We start from the raw sequence: 22,793 nt of genomic DNA, 5'->3' as shown, positions 1-22,793 counted from the left end.
GTTAAGAGAACTAGATATTATCGGGTGTTTGTGGTGTCTGTTTAAACTTAGAGAATTGCAGAAGCTGAAACTATTTCTTTTTACTGAACAGTTGTTCTTTGCTATGTCCAGCAGGCTAAGAAGACAGGAAAGGGACCTTGTGGGGTGCTTATGTCTTGTCTGTCTTTCCTGCAATACAAGCAGATATGACAAAAAGCTGCAAAACTAGTTACAAGGAAAAACCTCAGCCTGATCAGAAAGTTTCCTCTTGCTTTTCTAGGGAGAAAATGCTTCCCAGCAGGAAGCTTAAAACGTCCTGATCTTCTACTGACCAGTGGCAGACAAGTGCGTAAGAAAGACAAGCAAGGTTAAAAGCTAAAAGCAGCAGGAAGTCTCCTGGTTCTTCCAGCTGCATTCCTAGAAGGCTTTTCAGTGACCATATATGCCCTCTGACTTGTGTCCCCATTTCCTTTAAATTTCAAGACTTGTCTGCTTCTTGCTCTCTGAGTAGCAGGGAGCAAAGCAGGGAACTAGCTCATTCTTTATTCGGCTGATTTGCCTCTTGTATCCCAAAGAGTATGGAAATGAATATGGGTGGGTAGAGGTTGTAACTATGAAACTGTCTTGGTAAGTTCTGATTGAGAGCTTCCCTTACTTTGTGCTGCTCTGGGCAGGTGCAGTGTTCAAGAAGTTATGGTCTCTTTACTGTGGTAATCAGTGCAGTTTCTGAGGAACAATGAAAAAAGGCCACTTCAGTATTACTTAAAAGCAGAAGCTTCTATTCCATGGAGATTGTTGCTTCCCAGTTAGTTAGGGAAAGATTATTTTACAAGGTAAGAATATCTGAAACCCAAGTATGAATCCTGTTATTTTTCCCCCCATGTGTACTGTTGGATAGAAGTAAAATACAGGTTTCACAGATAATTGTTCTGTATTAGCATGAAGCTTGACAAGCCTTCTGTTTGAAATGGGGTATGTATAGATATTACATTTTAAGGAAAAAAATATCTTCATTCCCTTGATATTGGAGTATGGAGAAGGTAGAGTTCAGTGAATCTCCACCTTGTGTTACACAGCAGTGTGTTTGAAAATTGTGTAGGCCATGTAAAACTCAGTCTGAAGAAACAGTATCTTATTAAAACAAAGTAAGAAACAAAACAAAATCCCCCTAACCACAAAGCTAAAAAGGAAAACCCACAAAACTCTTTTGTGGTTATGTTTTTTTAGTCATGAATGTGGCTTCGTGTTTTGAGACTTTGCCTGATAAATAGTATGTGGAGTACATTGGTTCTTTACATGCCCCATCTCTATACCTTGGCTACAAATGCAAAGAGCAACTTCTGGAAAGGTTAATTAATAGCTATGTAAATATGGAATGCTTTCCTTTGATCCACAAGTTTTTATATTTAAACAGATTCAGTGAGTGTGTGCTGTACTGGTGCTTAAAATACAGTAAAAAGTCCTTTCTTCTAGAAAGATATGGGACTTCTTTAATTGAGGCCTGTCCTGGTTTGAGCCCAGAGGGAGAAAATAAAACAAAAGGTTCAGGAATTGAGATAAGGACAGGGAGGGATGATTCACCCATTATAGTCATGGACAAAAGACAAACTTGTTAGGGGAAGAAAAAGAACATCAATGTAACTTAAACACCACCACCACTTAATTTAACTGTAGGACAGTGAGAAGTGTAACCGCATCTAAAACACTTTCCCCCCTACCCCTTTCTTCTTCCCAGGCTCAGTTTTGCTCCCACTTTCTCTAGCTCCCCCATCCCCTGCACCACTGGGGGGAGGTTGCAGTCAGTTCATCACCTGTTGTTTCTGCTGCCCCTACTTCCTCGGGGGGGGGGGGCTCCTCCCTGGCTCCAGTGTGAGGTCCCTCTCATGGGAGACAGTCCTTCATGAACTTCCTTTGGCACAAGGCCTTCCCATGGGCTGCAGATCTTCAAAAACTGCTCCAGTATGGGTCCCTCCCAGGGTTTGCAATCCTCCCAGCGATGAACAGTCCCAGCACAGGCTTCCCTCAGTCCTGGCTGCCTTTGGGTGCAGCCACCTGCTCTGGTGTGGAGTCTTCCATGGGCTGCAGATGGTCATCTGCTCCACTGTGGACCTCCATGGGCTGCAGGCGCACAGCCTGCCCCCTCACCGTGGCCTGCAGGGATGTTTCTGCTCTGGTGAGCCTCCCCCTTGGCCTCCACTGACCTTGGTGTTTGCATGGGTGTCTCCCTCACAACTCCAATGCTTCCTCCAAGGTTCCCCTTCTTCAATACATTATCACAGGTGTGGCCATGGTCACTATTTGGCCCAGCCTTGGCCAGAGGTGGGTCTGACTTGAAGCCAGGGGAGCTTTTGAGAAGCTTCTCACAGGGGCCACGGCTGTAGCCCCCTCCTCTGCTACCAAACCCAACACAAGGCCTCATGGGATCTACCTGAAATCTTGGGTCCTGTCTGCATGCTATATAGTGCTGAGGATTTTGGAGGAATGAGTATTTCTGCTTTGATGGACTTGGAAGAGAAATGTTTTCAGAGTTTAGGACAGTTTTGAGATTAAAACTCTCCATAAAAAATTAAAATGGGAATTGACTCATGTCCTATATGTTACTTTCATTTGAAGACTAAAGAGCCTAGCTAACCATAGCAAAGAATGTCCGTATATGTGTGTGTGTATATATAAAGTGTGTATAGATCTATAATTACTTGATAATGTTTTTTGAGTAGTGAACCTAGATCCTCTTATGCTTTCCAGACTGAATGGAGAAATGCTTTTTGTATGGTCTAATAAAACTAGAATTAACTTACACTTGATGCTTGATGTGGTTTAACTTCAGCAGACATTGTTTCTTGGTTGCTTCTGTTCAATATACCAATAATGATTGTTACAAGAGGGTAGCTTGAATTTGAAGGTCACTCTAAACCTTCTCATGCATTCTTTAAAAACTGTATATCCTCAGAAATATACTTACTATACTGAACTACATGCAGATTGGTACAGTTGCAAGAAGCAAATCTTGAAGGCATAGTTCTTTGGAAATAAAGTATTACTCTGCATTTTCCCCTGGTGACAGCCTTCTGTCTGAATGATGTGTAATCCAGAGCTTTTGCAAATTACTTCTGGGCTATCTTTATCATGCATGTGTGCGTACAAACAGGTGAGAAATATAAAGGGTGTGTTTCATGAGTGCAATGGAAATAATTAGAACAAAGGAGTCATGGTGGGTCATGTAACCCTGTCCCAAGAAATGGGGTATGAGATGCGTTGTACCTGAGGCATTGCCATGGAGTTTAGGTGTCAAAGCAACACCGCCGTGCTCTGCACTAGTATGCATGGCTCTTTGTTGTGGTTTGAGCCCAAAGGGCAGGTGAGCACCACACAGCTATTCACTCACCCCTTCCCGCCCTGCCCCCACCACCGCTGGGAAGGAGAAAAAAGAATTGAAAGGCTCAGGAATGGAGATAAGGACAGGAACGGCTGTCTCACCTGTTAACAGGCAACCTCTCACAGGTGAAAGACAGGCTCCTTAGGGGAAGAACAACAACATCACTTTAATTCAAAACACTAAAGATAATGACACTTAACACATTGAATGGGACAGGGAGAAGTGTTACCATATCTTAAAAACACCTCTTCCTCACCCCTCCCTTCTTCCTGGGCTCAGTTTTGTTCCTGATATTTCTACCTCTGCAGCAGCACAGGGGTAGGGGAGGGAGGGTGCAGTCAGTCTGCCTCTTCTTCCTCCAGGACTCTAGGGAAGCACTCGTCTGCATTCTTTAGCCTACTCCATGTGGCAACCCTCCCATGGGTGACAGCCATCCACAACTTTCTCTGTTGTGAATCCTCCTCTCAGGATGCATTCTTCTCAAGATACTCCAATGTGGGTCATCTCCATGTGTTGCAGTCCTCCCAGTGTTGAACTACAACAGTGGGGGTTGCTTCTTCCCACAGATTCTCAGGGATCCTCCACAGGCTGTGGGCGAGTCTCTGCTCCTCTGGTGACTTCCATGGGTGGCAGCAGGGGGGTGGCCCTGCTGTCTCACCACAGAATAGTCTCTGCTCTGGCACATGTCCTCCTCTTCCACCTTCTTCCTTCCACTGATCAGTGTTCCCATAGGTGTCCTTCTCGTAACACCTCCTCACAAGTACTAACCCCCTCTCAGGTTCCCCTTCTTAAATATCTTATTGCAGAGGTGCAGCCACCATTGCTAATTGGCTTGGCCTTGGCCAGAGGTGGGTCTGACTTGGGGCCGGGGGAGCTTTTGAGAAGCTTCTCACAGGGACCCACCACTCTAACCCCCTTCCCTGCTACCAAAAACCCTACCTCGCAGACCCAGCACTGTTAGTGAGCCTACAATGAACATATGAGACAGAAATCTATCATAAAATTGAAGACTTTTCACCTCCTCTCTGCTCTTCATTAGTTATAAATATCTGTGTGACTACTTGTAAGTCTAGTAATAATAGATTAAAAAAAAAAAAGTAGGCTAGGCTGACTCTGTTTGAACCAAATAAAATACTGGAGCCAATCTCCTTCTGTAAAGCCCTTCTGAAAAGGACCAGACTAGGGAGACACAGTTTTTGGCAAGCAGTGTAAACTTAAAAAGAAATGGTGCTTCTTGGAAGGCTGTACAGGATTAGAATTGGCAAGTGCTGTGCATACTGGCACACTACAACTTCTGTCAAAAACCAGCAAGTCTTTAAACACCAGCTGATGAGGGATTTTCAGGGCTATCTTGTCTAGCTTGAGCAGGCCTGGCAGTTCTTAACACAAACTAGTGTCTGGGTTAAAGACCTTCTGTTTTGTGATGCCTTCCTGAATAGCTTATTCAGCTGGAAAATACAGTGAACAAAGGAGCTGGAAATATTTTGTCAAGTTGGTGATCTCACAGTTCAGAGAGCCAGCTACCAATTATAAAGACTTCTATTGTATAACATAAGAGCTAGTGTGTAGAAAACTCTAGATCTTACTCTATGTCTTTCTTTATTAGCTTCTGCGTAATTATTTTTGCTTAAAGGATGGTGTGAATGTGGATGTGGGGTGTATTCTCAGTAATTAACTACATTTTTCTAATAGACTAATTTCAATAGCAAAATGGAGGTAATTTTTTTGTTTTTAAACTTTGAACTTGATTTCTGACTTGTGTGTATTAGGAGGGAGGGAAGCCTACAGAGTTCATGGTGATTAAGTTTTTACAACTAAGTGCAGCAAACAGTATTGTTTCTGGGGAGAGGGGGAAGAGGAAAAAGTCTGTCCCCCACACTGGTTAATTTAGTAGAGATGTTGGCGGGAAACAGCATATGATTTCTAAAGCATTAGGCTAACCACAGTATATTGGTCTCAAAAATAGAGCACCAGCAAACCTAGTGAAAGAAATTGTCATTAGTACAAATAATTTTTTTTGTTGCTGTTTTGCTATTTGTTTTTATCTAGGCTTTACAGTGAAATTCTGAATCTTAAGTATGACTTCTTTCTCCTGCAGGTTGGAAAAGAGACCGTGCAGACAACAGAAGACCAGATCTTGAAAAGGGATATGCCACCAGCGTTTATCAAGTAATTTTATTATAAATCTTCTATTGTAGAAACAAGAAACCTGTTCCAATGCTAGATCATTGTTACTTAGTTCTGCTGTAGAGATTAGAAAATACGCTTATGTTTGGTTAGCTCTTTGGGGTCTTGAGGCTGACCTTTGTTAGGAACGACCTTTCTGCCAGCAGTGACTTTTTCTGTTACATTCTGTATATACGGGTACATATCTAGGGTATTTCTTCCTTTAAAAATAAAAAATAATCAGAGTAACAATGATACTTATCTATGTGCTGTTGTAGTTTTGCCTAACAGTGTTAGAGATAATGTGGTGTTCTCAATCTTTTCTATTAATTTGGTTGGTGGAAGAGTGTGAATTTGTTAGTGTAGGCAGCTGATGCATGATACAGCTGCTGAAAATCTAAGACATTTGAAGAGCAGGGACTGACACCCTTAATTCCATGGCTCAGTGTCAAGGACAACTGACTTTCTTCTGCTGCCTTAAATCTTAAAAATCATACATCACTTCTTGTTGTGGAATTGCCAAGCTTCTTACTGCCAACTGACAAACTTTCACTGACGTGACTTTGCCCTGCAACGTACTGAATGTAGTGACCTCTCTATTAGTGTTGTCCAGTGTATATAGAATGACTGAATATTTTACTGTATTCTCAAACAGAAAACAGGAAGATAGTCAAAACAAGAAAGCGTTGAGGCAACTAAGAAAATACTAAAATAGGAAACAGAGATGACATCTAAAGAGAAAATTTATGTTAGACAGTGAAAAAGGATTTAGTTTGTTGCACTGTAGGTTGACAAAATGAATAATAAAAAAATGCCTAGAACCAGGTGGTATTAGCGTAAGAGTTCAAGAATGAAACAACTGAATTATTGGTGAAGTACAGTCTCTCACTTGAGACCATTCAGGATGTCAATCAAGGTGATGCTACTGCCTGAGAAACTTTCTAGGGGAATCTCGGGAAAGGAGGTCTATAGGTCTGAAATATCTTTGGACCAAATGACTAGAAATTCTACACTAGAGAATAGAATTGACAGTTCCCAAATACATATGCTTTGCTTTGGGTGAATTGATAGTGTTTCTGTGGAGGGAAATTCTGCCTTCTAAATCTGTTGGTGTTCTTAGAAATATCACAAACAGGGATAAGGGTAATCCAAGTGATACAGTATACACTGATTCCTGAACTTTTTGGCAAAGCTTTTAAGAAAATTAAGTAGCCACAGTGTAATAAAAAAAGTTCTTGTATGGAAAAGAGAAAATTGAAAGTGAAAGGAAAAATTACATGATTAACCCTGGTGGCAATGGTAGGAGGTAATCAGTAGGGCTGTAGAGATCTCTGCTGGGATTGTGCTTTCACCATGTTCACAAATGTGCTAGAAACCAGGATGAGCTGTGAGGCAAAAGTACTTGCTAATGACCTGTTTTACACAGGGTAGTGAAATTAATGGATGACTCTGAGAAATTACAGCTGGACCTTATTAAACTGAGTGACTTGATATTAAGTGTGGATGATGTTATTTTGAATGTTCTAAAACTATATACTTGTGGTAGAGCAGCAGGTGTAGTGTCAAATAGGATGACTGACTCTGAACTTACCATTACCAATAGTGAGCAAGGTCTTGGAACTGTGATAGATGTATGAGAACATCCATCATGTGCTCAGTAGTGGTCAAAAAGTAAACCAAATGTTAGGTTTATCAGCAAAGAATGAGAGACCAAAATGTCATTTTATATTTTTCTCTCACACCTTGGTCCCTAAGTTTTATAAAGGCTGTAGTAGAACTGGAAAAAGCTCATAGAAGGACTTACAACAAAGGTATGGCATTACTTCTCTATAAAGCAAAGGTAAGTAGGCTGGATCTTTTCAGCCTGGGGTAGGTGATAGAGGGGATTGAGGCCTTGACAAAGGTCGAAGGGAGTATGAGTTGCATGGAGAAGATAGAAACTTGTTCTTCTCTTCCTGTGCAACAGCTTGGCGGGGGCATTGCTTTAAGCTAGTAGTTTATAAACCAACAATAGGGAGAGCCTCTTCATACAACAAGTCATATACTGTTAAAATTCTTTATATAGGTTTGGAGGTTAATAGATGAGTACTTAGAGGAATCCATTGTGGGTTATCAAATAGACAAACTGCAGGAAATCCCAAGAACTTAAAATAGAGGATGGGAGAGTGTCCAGAGGAAGTTTGATAAATGCTTATCCTGTTCTTAACCTTCATTAGGCATCTACTTGCAGCTACTTTTAGAGACAGGATGCTGAGCTAAATGGGCCTTTGATACAATCCATTACAGAGTTTATTATGCTGTGTTCCTGGTGTGTGATCTTGTTTGGGTGTAGAGGGGTTTGATTTTTTTTTTTGAGGGAAGTGTTTATGTATTGAAATGAGACTAAAACTTTTTTCTTACTTCTTGATGAGTTGTATACAAACATGTAATTTTGATTGTATTCATTTTCTAGGATGTATAGAGTTTTTAGTTAATTAGCTGATTGTTCACCTGGACAAGTAAAGGATTAAGGATAAGAGATTTTGTTAATTACTATCCTGTAATCAGCCTTTGATCAACATTTGGGAGATTGTGGAGACTTAAATAGTTAAATTACTGTAGCAATGTGATACAAGCACTTATGAATAGTACCACTTTATGCTGCATCCAAGAACTCTTTCTGTAGCAATTCATGAGTGCTTGAATTGTGATATAATGAAAAATGGGGAACAAAGCTGTCACAGTAATGAAACCTACTTTACACAGTATTACTGTCCTAGATGCAGTAACGTGAGTTGGAATGTTCAATGGCCTTTATGAATGATAGCCTATTGCATTTGTTGTTTTTTGTTAGACTGGAGTTTATATCAAAATGAACTAGTACATATTAACAGTTCCTTGTTAACACTATGGAGCGTATTGTCACTGATATCTTTGTGTTGTAGGGACAAGTCACAGTCACAGGTGAGCTGCCAAGGGAGTCTTACCTTTTCCTGCCTTGAAGGGCAGGATTTGGATGCTGGAAGTGAAAGAGATGAGGGTTGTCTTTTTCCTGAGAGGAAAAGGAAAAAAAAAAACCCAAACCTTTTTTGTTTCTGAAGTGTTAGTTTAGGATTTGGCTTTCCTCTTTAAGGGAGCGCTCTGGCAGAACTTGTACTGGCACATGGATGATGGGGTAAGGAGCAGTGCGGATGCGCTAGCATCGTATTCCCTGTCCATATTTTGTCCATTCAAAAGCACCACCAGCTTGAGGGAACCATTCTTGGAGGGTGAGGGAGAACATCTGCTTATTCTTTTCAAGGACTTGGGTTTTGGCTTGCCTGAGACTGGCACTGAGGGTTCATAATGAATATATATGATGGTAATCTGTAATGTTTTTCAGTAGGAGTGTGGTTGTGCAGCAAAATAGTTTGTTGGCTGCTGAGAAGCTATCATGCATCCCTTTGCTTGCTACTGACATAAACCACATTGGAACTATTGACCTAGAGTTAAAAAATGCTGTGTTCTTTATCTTAATTGTCTTAGTCACTAGGGAGTATGAGTAATGCATGTAATTTACATCAGATATTTTGCAATGTGTTCATATTACTTGTTATACTTCTCTTGTAAAGAAGGAAAAAGCTATAATCTCTAGGCAATGAATAGGGTAACACCTGATTTGTTTATACTGAGAATAAAAATTTGTCTGCGTTTAATTTACACACACAAACTCATTTAACAAATCAAGCATTAATGTTATTCTATATTAACATTATTTTGGTTGCCAAGCTGGAGCTGCATTGCTGGTAACCGTATTAATAAATTAATGTTAATGTAAAATATTTGCTTTTTCATTTCTATTTCTGGAACTGCAAGTAATCTAAACTGTAGTGAGTGTGCTCACTACAACTTAAGTGATTAGGAATTGAAACGAGCATTATTCAAGCATCAAAGACATTGTCTGGCATTTTTGGGCAAGCATCTCTGGGAAAAGCAGAGGTCAATCCTAAAATGTAAAAACTAAAATGATAGTTTAGCATAAGCTAAATTTTTTCCTCACATTTCATAAGGAACACACTAACAGAAACGAAGCTGATTGACTACCATAAGTAGTATGGTTTAAAATATCATGACCTGTGTTTTTTCCAAAAAGAATTTGGCTGGTGTTAACATAGCTTTATTGTAATCATGCCTCAAAAATAAATATAATTTTTTTATAAAGCTGGGGTTTTCTTAGGTTGTGATATCATACAGGGATTAGACAATTCATCATGGCAATGAACTTGATTCAAAACTTTTGAATGTGTTTGATTCTTGTGATAGAACAAGTGGTTCATTTCAATGAATATTTTTAGTGGGTTTTTTTTTGCTTTGTTTTGCTTTTTTAAATTAATTGAATTACTTTTTTCCCCATATTCTAATATTTTGTTTCCTAGCAGGGGATGTAGGATGTCTGATTCTTAAACACCACTCTGCTTTTTTGTACATAGTGCACACTCCTGAAGTCTTCCAAATGCATTGGGAAGTTTATACAAAATAGACTTTGTACAAGTAAAATGCAACTTTACCTTTTGGAGGTTCAACTCTAAAAACAGTAAAAGAAAACTCTGAATCTTTAGAAACCTTATTTTTGTTAATTATGGTGACTTCTGGGGTAATACACATTTATGTTAATTCCTTTCTTTACAAATGAAGAAGCCAGTCTTGAGATAATTACTAGCATTAAACAGATGACCATGAAATTGAACTGTAGGAAATTAAGTATTTCTGAGCCTATAGCTCTGAGCTGGCTGAATAGGTGATTTGTTAATCCCTTTCTTGGCAGAATTGAAAAGAATAAATTTGAGAAGTAAGCGTGGAAATCTAATTTATTGAAGTCAGTTGACTTAGATAATACAACTAAGTACACTGCATAGTAATGAGCAGACCATTCCCACTTTCTGCCTTGAAGTCCTCCTGTATTTCTTACTCAGTTATGAGTTACCACCATCTGATGTCCTGAGCAGATGTCTCACTAAAGAGCAGGTTATGATAGGGTCAGCTGGCCCAATTCGGTCTACTCTAGGGAGCCATTAGGTGAAAACTTTACTTTCTGAAAAGAGTATGTTTTCCTGTAATGAGTGTCTTTATTTCTTTTACAGTTAAATTTCGATATAACCATTAAGTTCTGCCATTTGTGTTGAAAAGGAACATAGGGGAGAAAATGGGATAACTGTGTAACTTTCCAATAGTACTTAACTGAAAGTATAAAAGAGTATGTTCAGGTGATCAGTAAAAAATAGGCTATATGACAGGCATGAAAAAGTAGTGATAAGATATAGTATTGCTGTAATAAAAGGTTTTAATGTTTGTTGGAACCTCCTGTAACTTGAATGAGCACATGGCGTTCACATGCATAGAGCCTATGTTTTAGACTACACTTATATTTCTGAGAGAGAATGGAGGAAAGTCACAGTAAGTGTAGTCAGTAACTACAGTTGTGAGTAGCACAGCTAACACAGAGATGAAGTCTGAATTTTGTGTTTCTCTAAGCTGTCATGAAGTAATTACAACAGAACAAACCCTAAAGTTTTTCAGTGTTCCAGTTCTTAATATTTTAAAGTTGCTTGTTAAATGGCTTGATGGAACCTAATTTCAGAGTTCATTTGCTTATTGTAGTACCTTCTGTGTTACTGTAATTACATACTGTAATATCTTGCAAAAATCTCATTTCTGTTTTTAAGTCTGGAATTGCAAGCAGCATTTGAAATTCATACCATATCACTGAATCTTCTGGCTATTTAAAATGCTGTTTATGTTGTGTTAACACCCTGAAGAGCTGGACTACAGCTTCAATGAGCAGGGCGCAGTGTCTTGGTTTTCTTAATACTATGTTCTTTTGTCTTAATGTGTATCATTTAATATTTATTAATAGCAATTGCTTCTTGGATGACAGTGCAAATACAAGGCTGATAAAGGTTAACAACTGCTTTGACTGTAGAGTCCCTGTTTTGTCCCCTGCCCTTGTCATTAAGAATGAAAGGTGTTTTGCCATGTTGGGGCCTTTCCTTAATGACATTGTATTGACTGTACTGACTACTTCAAACATTGCCTACATTGGAAGATTGCATGATGTCTGAAAATGTGTCGTACAGTTGCTGGTTACTTTCTTCTTAAAATAAATACAACAAATACTCTACTTTCTAAACTATAAAGGTTTCGAATGATCAGTTTGCTTGCAGTGCTTTAAGTAGTAAAGTTAAAAACAAATCCAGCATTTTCTCAAGTCTGTTGTCATCCAGACAGAAACTAATCGGCAAGTTTTGTCTGATGACCTTCCACAGAGTGGAGAACGCCTGCACCAAACTTGTTCGGGCAGCCCAGATGCTGCAAGCAGATCCTTATTCAGTACCAGCTCGTGACTATCTAATTGATGGATCAAGAGGCATCCTTTCTGGAACATCAGACTTACTTCTGACATTTGATGAAGCAGAGGTAGGAATCCCAACATGACTGACATAGGTATCTGCACAGTAGTATTATTAATTCAAATACCCACCTAACTGAATTAGGTATTCTAAACTATTGACCAGATGAATGTGTTTTTGATTGTTTTAGCTTGACTGGAAGATATTTTGCATTCCTGTCTGTCAGAAGGAGCTTAGGCATGTTGCTCTGTTTTGTTAAGAGCATCTTTGTATGACATAATGTTTAGGCATTGCCTGCGATTATTCCTCAAAAAGCCCAGATCCCATCAACCCTGTCTTACATCTTTCTGACACTTTTCTGTATTCCCTTCACCATACCTATTACTGATCCTTGTATTCTCCGTACCCCTTCACTGAAAGGCTGTAGGCCACTTCCTAACATGTCTGTCTGACTCATTAGCAGTGGCAATTTAATTGTCCTTAGGGCATGGAAGGTAATACACATTTGGACTATAGCTGGTCAGCTAGAAGATGTGTTCTGATAGATCTAACAGTGCTACATTTTGGCTGCTCCACAAGCCAAAAAGTGGTTCAGAGGTGCTGTTTGTCCATCTAAGGATGGACAAAAAAGCCAGAGTTGCAAGAAAACTTTAAAAGGGGTTTTGAGTGTCTTACATTTGAAAATATTTCTTTGTTAGAAATCTTACTTACTCTTGTGATCCTCTTTCTGGGAATGTGGAGTCTTTCTCATTTCTAAATAGCAAATATCATGCTACTGTGAGGAAATGAAGCTCACTTTGTTAGAAATGCTGATGTTAATTCCAAATTTTACGTCTGCAACAGTTTGTTAATCTATGAAATAGTGTTGCTCTTCCTGCTGTTCTGAGTAGTCTAATATGGCATCCTTGACTCTCATTTATTCAGCTCACAGTACTATTAGCATGTTTCTCTGAAATGAAGAGAATGCTATGGGATTTCTCCATGGCACTTCTGATTACTCATTATTTTAAGTAGTTTTTAATAGATACTACAAAGTGTTATAGGACAGAATTGCAAGGAAGTTAATAGCTTTTAATCTCCCTGCTTCCAGTGTTAAGGAAATTAGTTGACTTTTGTGGAGTTAATGCTTCATTGAACTAGTCTGATGACTGCATGTTAACCAAAAGAAAAATATTAGTCTGGAATGATTGACTTCTCACAAATACAAAAGTTGGCATGTCTCTATCCTACTATGTTTCAAGATAAACTAACATTGGGACAAAACTGAAACGACGTTTAGAGGAAACTATGATCTGTTCTAGGCACTGAACACTGCATGTGATTGTTAGGAATTAAATGTTAATTAGCTCATTCTTCAATGAGAATTGTATGTGATGTTGTCAGAAATAATGTGGTTCAGGAGGTTAGAAGATTAACCGACAGAGAATGTTTTAGAATCAAGTATGAACTGAAAAAGTTAAGCTGAGGCAGATGTCCAGGGGTAAATAAAGTACAGTCTTCACAGATTTTTCTGGAAAGCTTAACATGTTGGATCAACCTTTCCCACTGGAATGCTGGATAATGCTTTATCCATATGTAAAGCTGTATGGTGAATAATAGTTCCACGGAAAGTTTGGAGTCTGCTTTATGTAGTTGTACTTTGTGATTTAAGTTAAATATTTTTTTATTGATGAAATTGCAATTAAAAACTTCAAGCATGCAGCATACTTAAATGCACTTCCTTATAACCTGTTTTCTCAATGCTATCCTTCATTTATCAAACAAAATGAAAACACTGGAAGTAGGATTTTGCATTTCTGAGTAGTGATATGCTGATTAAATATTGTCTTTGTCAATACAGCACTTGTGAGTAATGGCATTGTAGGTAACATAATCAGTAACCTTTGTGATTGGCCATACATCATGTTAGCAAATGCTATACCTATTCTGTTCATATAATAGGCTTGCATTTCTAATTCAAGTGTAACTTAGCTTCAGCTAATAAATGATGGAATGTTCCTTTTTTAGGTCCGTAAAATCATCCGTGTCTGCAAAGGAATATTGGAATATCTGACTGTGGCGGAAGTAGTAGAGACTATGGAGGATTTGGTGACATACACAAAGAATCTAGGGCCAGGTTTGATTTGCTACAGCCTATCATAAACATACTAAGTATAGTCTTTTCCACTACCTCTTTTTCACTCCAGCACCTTCCTCACCCAAGTTTTGAGTGTTTGGACAATGATAAAGCAGTTGCTTTGAAAGTGTCCGTTGGAAACGGTTTCAAACTAGAGGGCAAATGATGACTCTTTTCTGGTTCACATTCTCTCATAAGAATGCAGAAGAGTCAAGATGTTGGTAAATGATACATACTACACAGATGATATGTACTGTACTTTTCCTACACTATGTTATGTGAGGGAAGTAAGCATGCACTAGTAAGAGTAATACAAAAAAACTGGACAAGCTATATATTTAAGCACTCACAGCTATGAAGTCCATTAAGCTGGTAAAATGTCTGTACTAACAGATGGTTAGGCCTAGTAGGAATTTCCTGGAGTAGTATAAGCTACATATCATATATTAGCATCTTAATGAGGTTGCAGAAATAGCTGTCTTGCAGTATAATACAAAAGCCCAGCTGTTACAGAAATTATTTTTGTTCATTATTTGAACTTCACTACTTGTTACTTTGCTGTGTTAACTCACACTTTCACTGGTGGAAATAAGTGATTGGTAAGTGAAACACTGGGTTGCTATAGTGGAAACCTGCCATTAATCTCTGTCATCTTCTACTTCTAATGCTTTAGTTTCAGCAAGCATAAAGTTGTTTAGGTATTTAACAAAAACATTCTATAGGATCTCGATGTTGTGATGGTAATATAGGAAGATGTTGGAATTGAAGTTACACTAAACTAAGGAATGCTTATATAAACAGAGCAGGAGCCTAGTTAGTACTTTATATATAAATAAGAATACATATGTAGAGTAAGAATAACTAGCTCATAAATGAAATGACTAGCAGCTGTCATGTCACAGAGCATGTTTGTAGATTATCTTGGTTTTTTTAACATGTATACTTCACCCTGTTTCTGGATGTGAAAAACTTTTTAAGTTTCATGTGAAGATATAGTGTTCTCTGAACTTTTTCTTATGTCCTGTGAGAAGTTACCTTCAACTAAATAGATTTTGCCTCATTTTGAACAGGAAAAGATGAAGCAGAAAGGGCAATCTTCTCTTTCCATGAAACTTGTTCTTTGACTTGGTATATACAATGTCAGTTTCTCTGTGGTCATTGTCTTCCATGTCTTTAAAATGGAAGTTTCCCCAAACTTCAGTTTACTCTGTTTGGCTCAGTCACAATTTCTTAGAATGAGATGTAGGCTTGTACTTTATTGCAAATAATCTTCTCTAAACTCATGGTGTTCTGAATAAATAGCTAATCTTGTGCTTCTGGCATGCTCTAGAAGCACTGTCTTTCTCCAAGGTAAATGCTGCTCAACATTTGCAGCCTAGGCCCACAAAACTTTTTATGCCTGTGGTCCTTGTTCCCTTCAGCTATATCAACGGGCATCTAAACTTAACTGTTAATGTGAGCACTATGTAAATAACAGGAATATGAGTATGCACACTTAAAATCAACAAGCTTATAGGTTTTATGTTGGAAGTAGAGAGGAGAACGTGATCACCTATTTAGGCTTTTGTCATTTGAAAGAAAAAGTGGTTCTGCACAATTTACTCCTCTATGCTGTCAGTGTGAGGATTTTACTACTTCTCAGTATTGTCATTAAAGCTCATTTAAACTTTTTGTTATATTAAGATGCCTAAGATGCTAACCAGCAGAAAAGTAATTCAGCCAGAGAGTATAGAGCTTTCTTCCAGTTTTATCTCCTGTAGGAGAGAGAGTAGGACCACAACAGCATCAATTTAAATCAGCTTAAATTTTTTATGAAGCTCTGTCTGAAGTTTTCACGTGTGCTATGTGCTAAACCTCACAAGTCTTAACTACTGAAAATAGATTTGTTCTAGAATAAATTTAATTCTTTCCACATTTCTAGAACAGTGAAACATTTCTAGCAGAACTGAAGTATAAATAGATACAATTCTTGAACTCTGGTAGTACCTCAAGGCAAACAAACAAAACCCTGATGTTTCCTTTTTCTGCCACTCACACTTAAGGCTTTGATCAAGTCTTAACAGAAAAGGAAAAACCCGTGAATTAGCCTCCAGAGTTCATGAAGTGACTTCATGTCCTAAAGCAGTCATTTCAGGTATTTTCCTATTTTATTGTTGGGGTTTTAAATCAAGAATTTTGAAGAGTCCATTCTGCTTTGCTTAGTGGCTATGTTTTCAATCAGTGGCTTCTTTGAAGCATCTGGAATGTGTTTTAAGTAACAGCTGCTAATATAAACATTGTTTTAAACTTCAGTATAGTTGTCATAATACTTTGTTCTTGTTTAGAAAGCTCAACTGTTGCAAATTAGACTTAATATTACGTTTCTTTATTTATGACTATGTTTGATTACTTTTAATCTTTAGGAATGACAAAGATGGCCAAAATGATTGATGAGAGACAACAGGAATTAACTCATCAGGAACACAGAGTTATGCTGGTAAACTCCATGAATACTGTAAAGGAGCTCTTACCAGTACTTATTTCAGGTATTTTTGGCTTTAATTTTTAATACCACTCTGAATTGTTGTCTTATTTTGAAGGGGATTTCCAATGTTTTATGTTTATTAAAAAACCAGTCATGACATTGCTTCTGTACTCATTGCAAATATCTTGTGCTACTTGTAGTAAAACTACAATCTCTTCGAGATAAAATGGTCCATACAAAAGAAAATGTATTACCTCCGTATAAATGCAGTAGGAGATTACCTTAAGCATTGATCATATTTTGCATGTACCTTTTTCTAATCTGTGGTATTTTCATAGCTATGAAGATTTTTGTAACCACGAAAAATTCTAAAAGCCAGGGAATAGAAGAGGCCTTGAAAAATCGCAATTTTACAGTAGAGAAAATGAGTGCTGAGATAAATGAAATAATCCGTGTATTACAACTCACTTCCTGGGATGAAGATGCCTGGGCTAGCAAGGTACGTTTCACACCTACATTTGTATATAGAAATCTAATTTTTATCTACTATGTTATACACTTATAAACTTGTGTTTTGAGACTGTTGAAATATGTATTTGTGCATCAGTTTTGTAACACTATGTAATCACATCACGTGATCTCTTCAATGTTGAATAACATCTTCAGAGATATTAATGTATCTTTCAAAATTAGCTCTCTCTCAATAAGTTAAAAGTGTGGCATTTGAAGGTGGCTTAGTGGTTTCCTGCACCTGGATGGTCAAACAGAAGACTTAGATTTGTTCACAGTTTAGTTCTGGCATGATTAGGAAATCATGGAATATAGCGTATTCCTCTCAGAGAAGGATTTTTTTTTTTTATATATATATAGCTACCCTACATAATCATATTTGACAGAGGGAAGTTAGGTATAAAAGTTATTTTTCTATACATTAAAGTGGTCTTGTAGCTAGGCATTCGTAAGTGAGATTACCTGAGATTTTTCTCCTAGATGCTACTAGAAAAGATACGCTGCTGTCATATTTCTTGTGCAAATTTTAGTCAATTTTTGGGGATCCCTCCTGGAACACTTCTCTCCCTTGTCCCCCTGCCCCATATTTAGTCTGGACATGGGAGTAAATTTGAAGTGTTTGCCTTGTCTCAATGAAATATATGTTAGACTGAATAGCCTCTGGATGGGTATGATGTCTGTGAAGCTGACATAGGGGCAGTATTGTTTCCTTGCAACTCAGTGTTAAGCTGTGTAAGTGACTGCAACCACTTACCTGGAGTTTAGTGGTGCTCTTAAGTGATACCCACTGAAGATACTTGAAATGTCTAGCAGACATAAAGCAGGTCTGACAGACAGAATAGTAAAAGTGTTGTTGTGGTCTTACGAATAAATGTAGCTCTGTAACTGAAATTCCTGCCAATTTATGGGGGTATTTTGAAGTAAATTGATTTTTTTAAGGGTTAGTGCTATGAGCAACAAGTAACTGTAAATATATTTAAAGAAAATACGGAGACCTGAAGCCAGACTTATTAACAAATGAAATCTTGCAGAAAATCTAACACTGATGTAATCTAGGCATTAAAATCACTTTGGCCTATATTGTTTGGCACTTTGACCCTTAGTTTGCCTTTTGAGTTATTTTGTCACTATCACTTCCTTATTATGACTACTTTATGCATCTTTGTTTTTGTTCTCCTGTTTATTACCCTTTTTTCACCTTTAGAAGGTAAGCTTTCTTCCACACCCTACACCTCTACCTTGTACTAAAACCAAAACAGCATGCATGCGGGATTTTGTGCTGTGTGCAGACTGTGTGCTGTGCAACTTCTTATTTGTGTGCCAGCTGTGACACTATACTTATGTATATACACACGGAGGTTTTAAAAGGATCTTAATAGCTCTGTCTAGCTATATGTAGAATTGGCTGTCACTAAGGGAATATAATTGCAAGCTGAACTGCATTAAGACTGTCTTTCTGAGTCTGATTAGAGTTAGCCCAAGATTTTAGAGCACATTCTTGCTGAATGCTTTTGTGTTAATTTATGTTAGTAGTCTCTGTAGCTACAAATAAAGGATCCAGTCATGCAGGAACAAGCTTTCTGCATGCCCAGAAAGCTTTATTAAATCAGGAATTTTGTCCATTCTGTAGTATTTTGCCAGCAGCTTTCCTTGAGTTCAAATGGTTCGTGTTCTTTAGGTCTGCACCTAAAACTTCAGTTCTGTATGTGCATTTTTTCAATTCAGCTTTATTTTTTAATTTAATTGCAAAATACAAGTATTTATTTTATTTTTTTATTTTACACAACAAATTTGGTAATTCTTCTGGCAAAAAAAATGTTGCAGCAAGTTGGCAATTTAGCCTTAGGGAATTCTTACTCCTCTTCCTACTGAGGCAGATTAATAAAAGATTTTATTAAGAAAATGGTGTAGTAGCAGTATTTCCAAATGGAAAATATTGGTCATTACACGTAATGCATAAATATGTTGTGTGGACTAGTATAATCAAAGTATCATTCTGTTCTGTGTTAAGAACTTCTTAATTGTATTTTCTTTTTGAATTAAGCTGACAATTTGGAACTGTAGCACTGGGCATTAACCAAGCAGTTATGACAAAGAATTTGAATTGAAAAACACAGTGGGATGAAGAAGCAGGAACTGGTTTGCTAATAGCCATCTATTACAGACCTTTTCCTGTATTTGCATATATATCTAATGGTTGACTTACTCATTATTTTTCTGGAGGGAGATGGGGGAGCTTTTTTTAACTCTACTTGAGATTACTGTTGTGTGCATTTTGTGCCTGGCATTCAAGGGAAAGATATTTTCCCCATGTTTTTCTGGAGCAAAGTAAGGTGTGTTTGGGGATGCACAGCCTTGAATTTTAACCTGTGTGGTACCTGCTATTGTTGATGTTGGAATTTATTTTATGTTTATTATTCTATCTTGAATTGTTTATACATTGAAGTATCACAAAATCTACCTGGAGATAGTGGAGAATGAAGAAGTGTATGGAGCCAGAGTTGCAGGCTTTTTTGTAAACTATTTTGTTGGTCTTTCTAGACTCTGAAATGCACATTACTGTTACTGGATTGCGATAATCTCTGCTTTGCACCAGCATTGGATTTTTTTAAAATAGTATGATTTAGAATTGAAATGCTCAGCAAATACTGATCTCTGACAAAATCTTGGGGGAAAAAAAATGGTGTAATTTTTTTTTCCATTCATAGCTTTGTACCTCTTTTCCTTGAACTTTTCGTTTTACAGAGGAGTTTAGCTTTCTCTTATATTTGTAGTGTTTATTTTTCAATGAACTTCATGTAATACTCAATTCAGTTATCTTCCATTTCCACAGAAATGGAGGGAGTTAAAAGTTGTAGGAAGCTGAGGAGTATCTAGTATCTTGCAGGATTGAACCCTGGGTGGTGACTAAGCCATCTATTCTGCCAGAAGGCTGGCTTTGCCTATTTCCTTCAACATTGCCTTCTTTGGTAATGAAATGCAGATATTACTACACTAGACCACTTCACTGAGTCAGAGGTTGTATTTTATATTCAACAAGGGATTGTGTAGGATTTATTTTGCTCCTTTTCAACGCAGTGCCAATACCACCTGCTCCATGAATAATCTCAAAATTCTTGGTAGTGACAGAAGTGATGCATGAAGGTATCTTGAATAAGTGCTCATTTGCTTTAGGAACTGATTTGCAAAAAGCCAACTTGCTCTTTTCCCTTTAGACAATGTTGCCCTAGCTGTTTAACTTGATTAACTTAAGTTGTTTATCTCTTCTGGAAAGGTAATACTGCTGCTTTTGTTAATAAAGTTCCTTTTGGCAACAGGGGAGCTGTGGGGAGAGGAGGGGAAGAATCGTTTTTTGCTGATAAAACTACTCTGTATGAAACTTTTTTGCAGGATAGCTGTAGGATTTTTTCTTTTCTTCATTGCAACTGATACTATGCTGGCAAATCCCAACGAGCAAAATTTTAAACGTATTTAGCACTTTAGGAAGGAACAAGGAATTTAAACAGCTCCAGAAACCAGGAATATCACACTTTAAAGCAGTAAGACCCTTGAGCAAGTTGCTTTGTTTTGTTTAAATTGAGTATTTCTCCTTTTTTCTTTCTGCTTAATAGCCTGAATTGTTGGGTAAGTCTAGACATTTCAGGATTGCTACACCTTTGTTGCTTGCTGAGTATCTGACACCAGACACACCTGTGGCAGAAACAAACGTACAGTACCAACAAATCTAGTTAAGGATATGTTCTGATTTCCTATTTAAAAATTACTTGTCTCATTGCAGTGAAAACTTCTTATCAGGCTAAAGCTGAGAGGAATTCTTTGCCATGGCAGTTTGAGCTGTGAAGATGGAAAATCTGTGCTTTAAGAGCAGTTGTCCTGGAACACTTTGATGGTTACACTAGGATTTCACCAGATTTTTTTTTTTAAAATAGGAGAAGGGAACACTATTTTGCAAACGTGAGTGCAGAGCCACACAGGATAGCAAGATTTACACTGCAGAGCAATCCAGTCGTATAGCCTTCATATGATAGGACAGATGGATCCTGTTATTGCTTGGATAGTGCTAGCAGTTACAAAATCATGAGTGTAAAAGCTAGAATACCCTTGATTTTGTCCCCTGATACAAGACTTTAGATTCAGAGGCTTCTATACAGTTTTGCTGAAACTGCAATTCTGCAGGCAGCTGAGACAACACAAAAGCCCGTGTTAGTAAAACGGGAGGGGCAAAACCAGTTTTCCCAACACTCTTCTTTTCTCAGTCATCCCACACCTATCTTCTCATCAATACACTAAGCAACATTTCTTGCCTTTTTAAAAATTCAGTTAGTTCTTTGTTTCAAATTATTTCTGGATAGACAGGCCTGCAGTAGACCATTAGTTCCAAACTAAAGTAGCTTCAGCACATATATAAAATAACAGAAAACTGTAACACCTACCTTCATAGCTAGGAAGTTTTTATATACATTTGAGCTAGGAAGTTTTTATATATATTTGAATACTTAAGTGATTATTTACTTGTCTCTTATCATATATTAAATGCACAATTCTCAAGCTATAGAGAAGATGACTTCTAAAAGAATGTGCCCACCGCCACCCCTAGCTGCATATCCTACCGTGTTGAAGTTTTTTCAGACATGCCCTGACCTAAGCTCTGAGACCCAGTTTCTAGATTTGAGAACTGATCATCCAGGTGAAAATGATTCTCCTTTTGGTGCTCTCTTTCAGGCTGTGATTCAAGAGCCTTTAAAAATATTCAGCAGTGTGTTGCATGACCTTCTAGAAAGTTGGTTGCTGAATTATAGCACCTTATGAATAGCTGACAGACCAACAAGCCTGAATAAAAATGCCAGAATGTTTACAGTGATGTATCTTTGAGCCTAAGCATGCAGAGTAAACAACTCCACAAAAACACAGCAGTTCTTTAGTGTTGTCAGGATATCACATGCTATACCAGCTACTGATTGTTGATGCTAGTAGGCTCCTCTTGATAAGAGTGGGACATGGATAGTCCAATTCAGTTGGAGAGTGAGAGCCAGGCTTCTTTTCATCATCTGTATACCATGGAATGTTAGATGCATTTCAAATTATTTCTATGATGTGTGGTAAAAAGCTATTTTGGCTTTTTCCCAACTTTCTACTTAAGGTACTAGTTATATTTTTCACTCTTTCCATTTGTTTAAGATAGAAAACTTCTGGCCTCTAGTGGAGAGATGACACATGAACAATTAACAGTGTATGCAGAGGAATGAGAACTGGATGGTTTTATCTCCTCTGGTCAGAGGTGTTGGATAATAGCAGTGTAATAGTCAAAGAAGCAGCTTCTCTTATGCTCCTGGCAGAGGAGTTCTGAGTTTAAAACAACCTCATGTGAATACATGTGCTTGTCTCCTAAGACATTAAACTCCGTATTTGAGAATTCCAGGAATTAGCTGGCGGTCTGTTTTTCTGCAAACAGCAGCTGTTTGACTTTAAGCAGCAGAGCAGGTGAAAAATGTAGATGTGCAGCCTCTTACACTGAAGTAAGTCGTAAAATTCACTGGCCAATTTTCATTTTTGAAAAGTTTAATCTCATTGTTACAACTTTTCTATGTGCCCTGATGTACATTAAGGAATAAAATGGAACTAACGCCAAGATGTGTGCTTATTAGAGCTCTGACTTTAGAAATTAAACACTAGAAAATAAAGACATAGAAAAATCACTAAAATTGCATGCATATTTTCTGCATTTTGAGTGAATTGAAAATGTCTGCCTTAATTTGAAAGAAGTGATTATGACCTGCTAGTTTCAAAATGGGTTTTGAGCTGCTTATATGGATGTGT

General features: G+C 37.8%; 1 protein-coding gene across 4 annotated transcripts in view; it reads left to right on the top strand.

Moving 5' to 3' along the window:
- Positions 1-22,793, top strand: part of VCL (vinculin) — a 66,280-nt gene that overhangs the window by 19,962 nt on the left and 23,525 nt on the right. For all 4 annotated transcript variants that reach the window (XM_074874594.1, XM_074874596.1, XM_074874593.1 and 1 more), the window contains exons 2-6: positions 5,454-5,524; positions 11,803-11,953; positions 13,894-14,002; positions 16,405-16,527; positions 16,805-16,965. In XM_074874594.1, coding sequence (XP_074730695.1) covers positions 5,454-5,524; positions 11,803-11,953; positions 13,894-14,002; positions 16,405-16,527; positions 16,805-16,965 — 615 coding nt within the window. The remainder of the gene's footprint in view (positions 1-5,453; positions 5,525-11,802; positions 11,954-13,893; positions 14,003-16,404; positions 16,528-16,804; positions 16,966-22,793) is intronic.

Source organism: Strix uralensis, chromosome 7, assembly GCF_047716275.1.
Source record: "Strix uralensis isolate ZFMK-TIS-50842 chromosome 7, bStrUra1, whole genome shotgun sequence".
In the NCBI taxonomy this organism is placed as follows: Eukaryota; Metazoa; Chordata; class Aves; order Strigiformes; family Strigidae; genus Strix; species Strix uralensis.
Note: the sequence above shows the minus strand (reverse complement) of the source record. Positions and strands in the feature narration are given on the sequence as shown.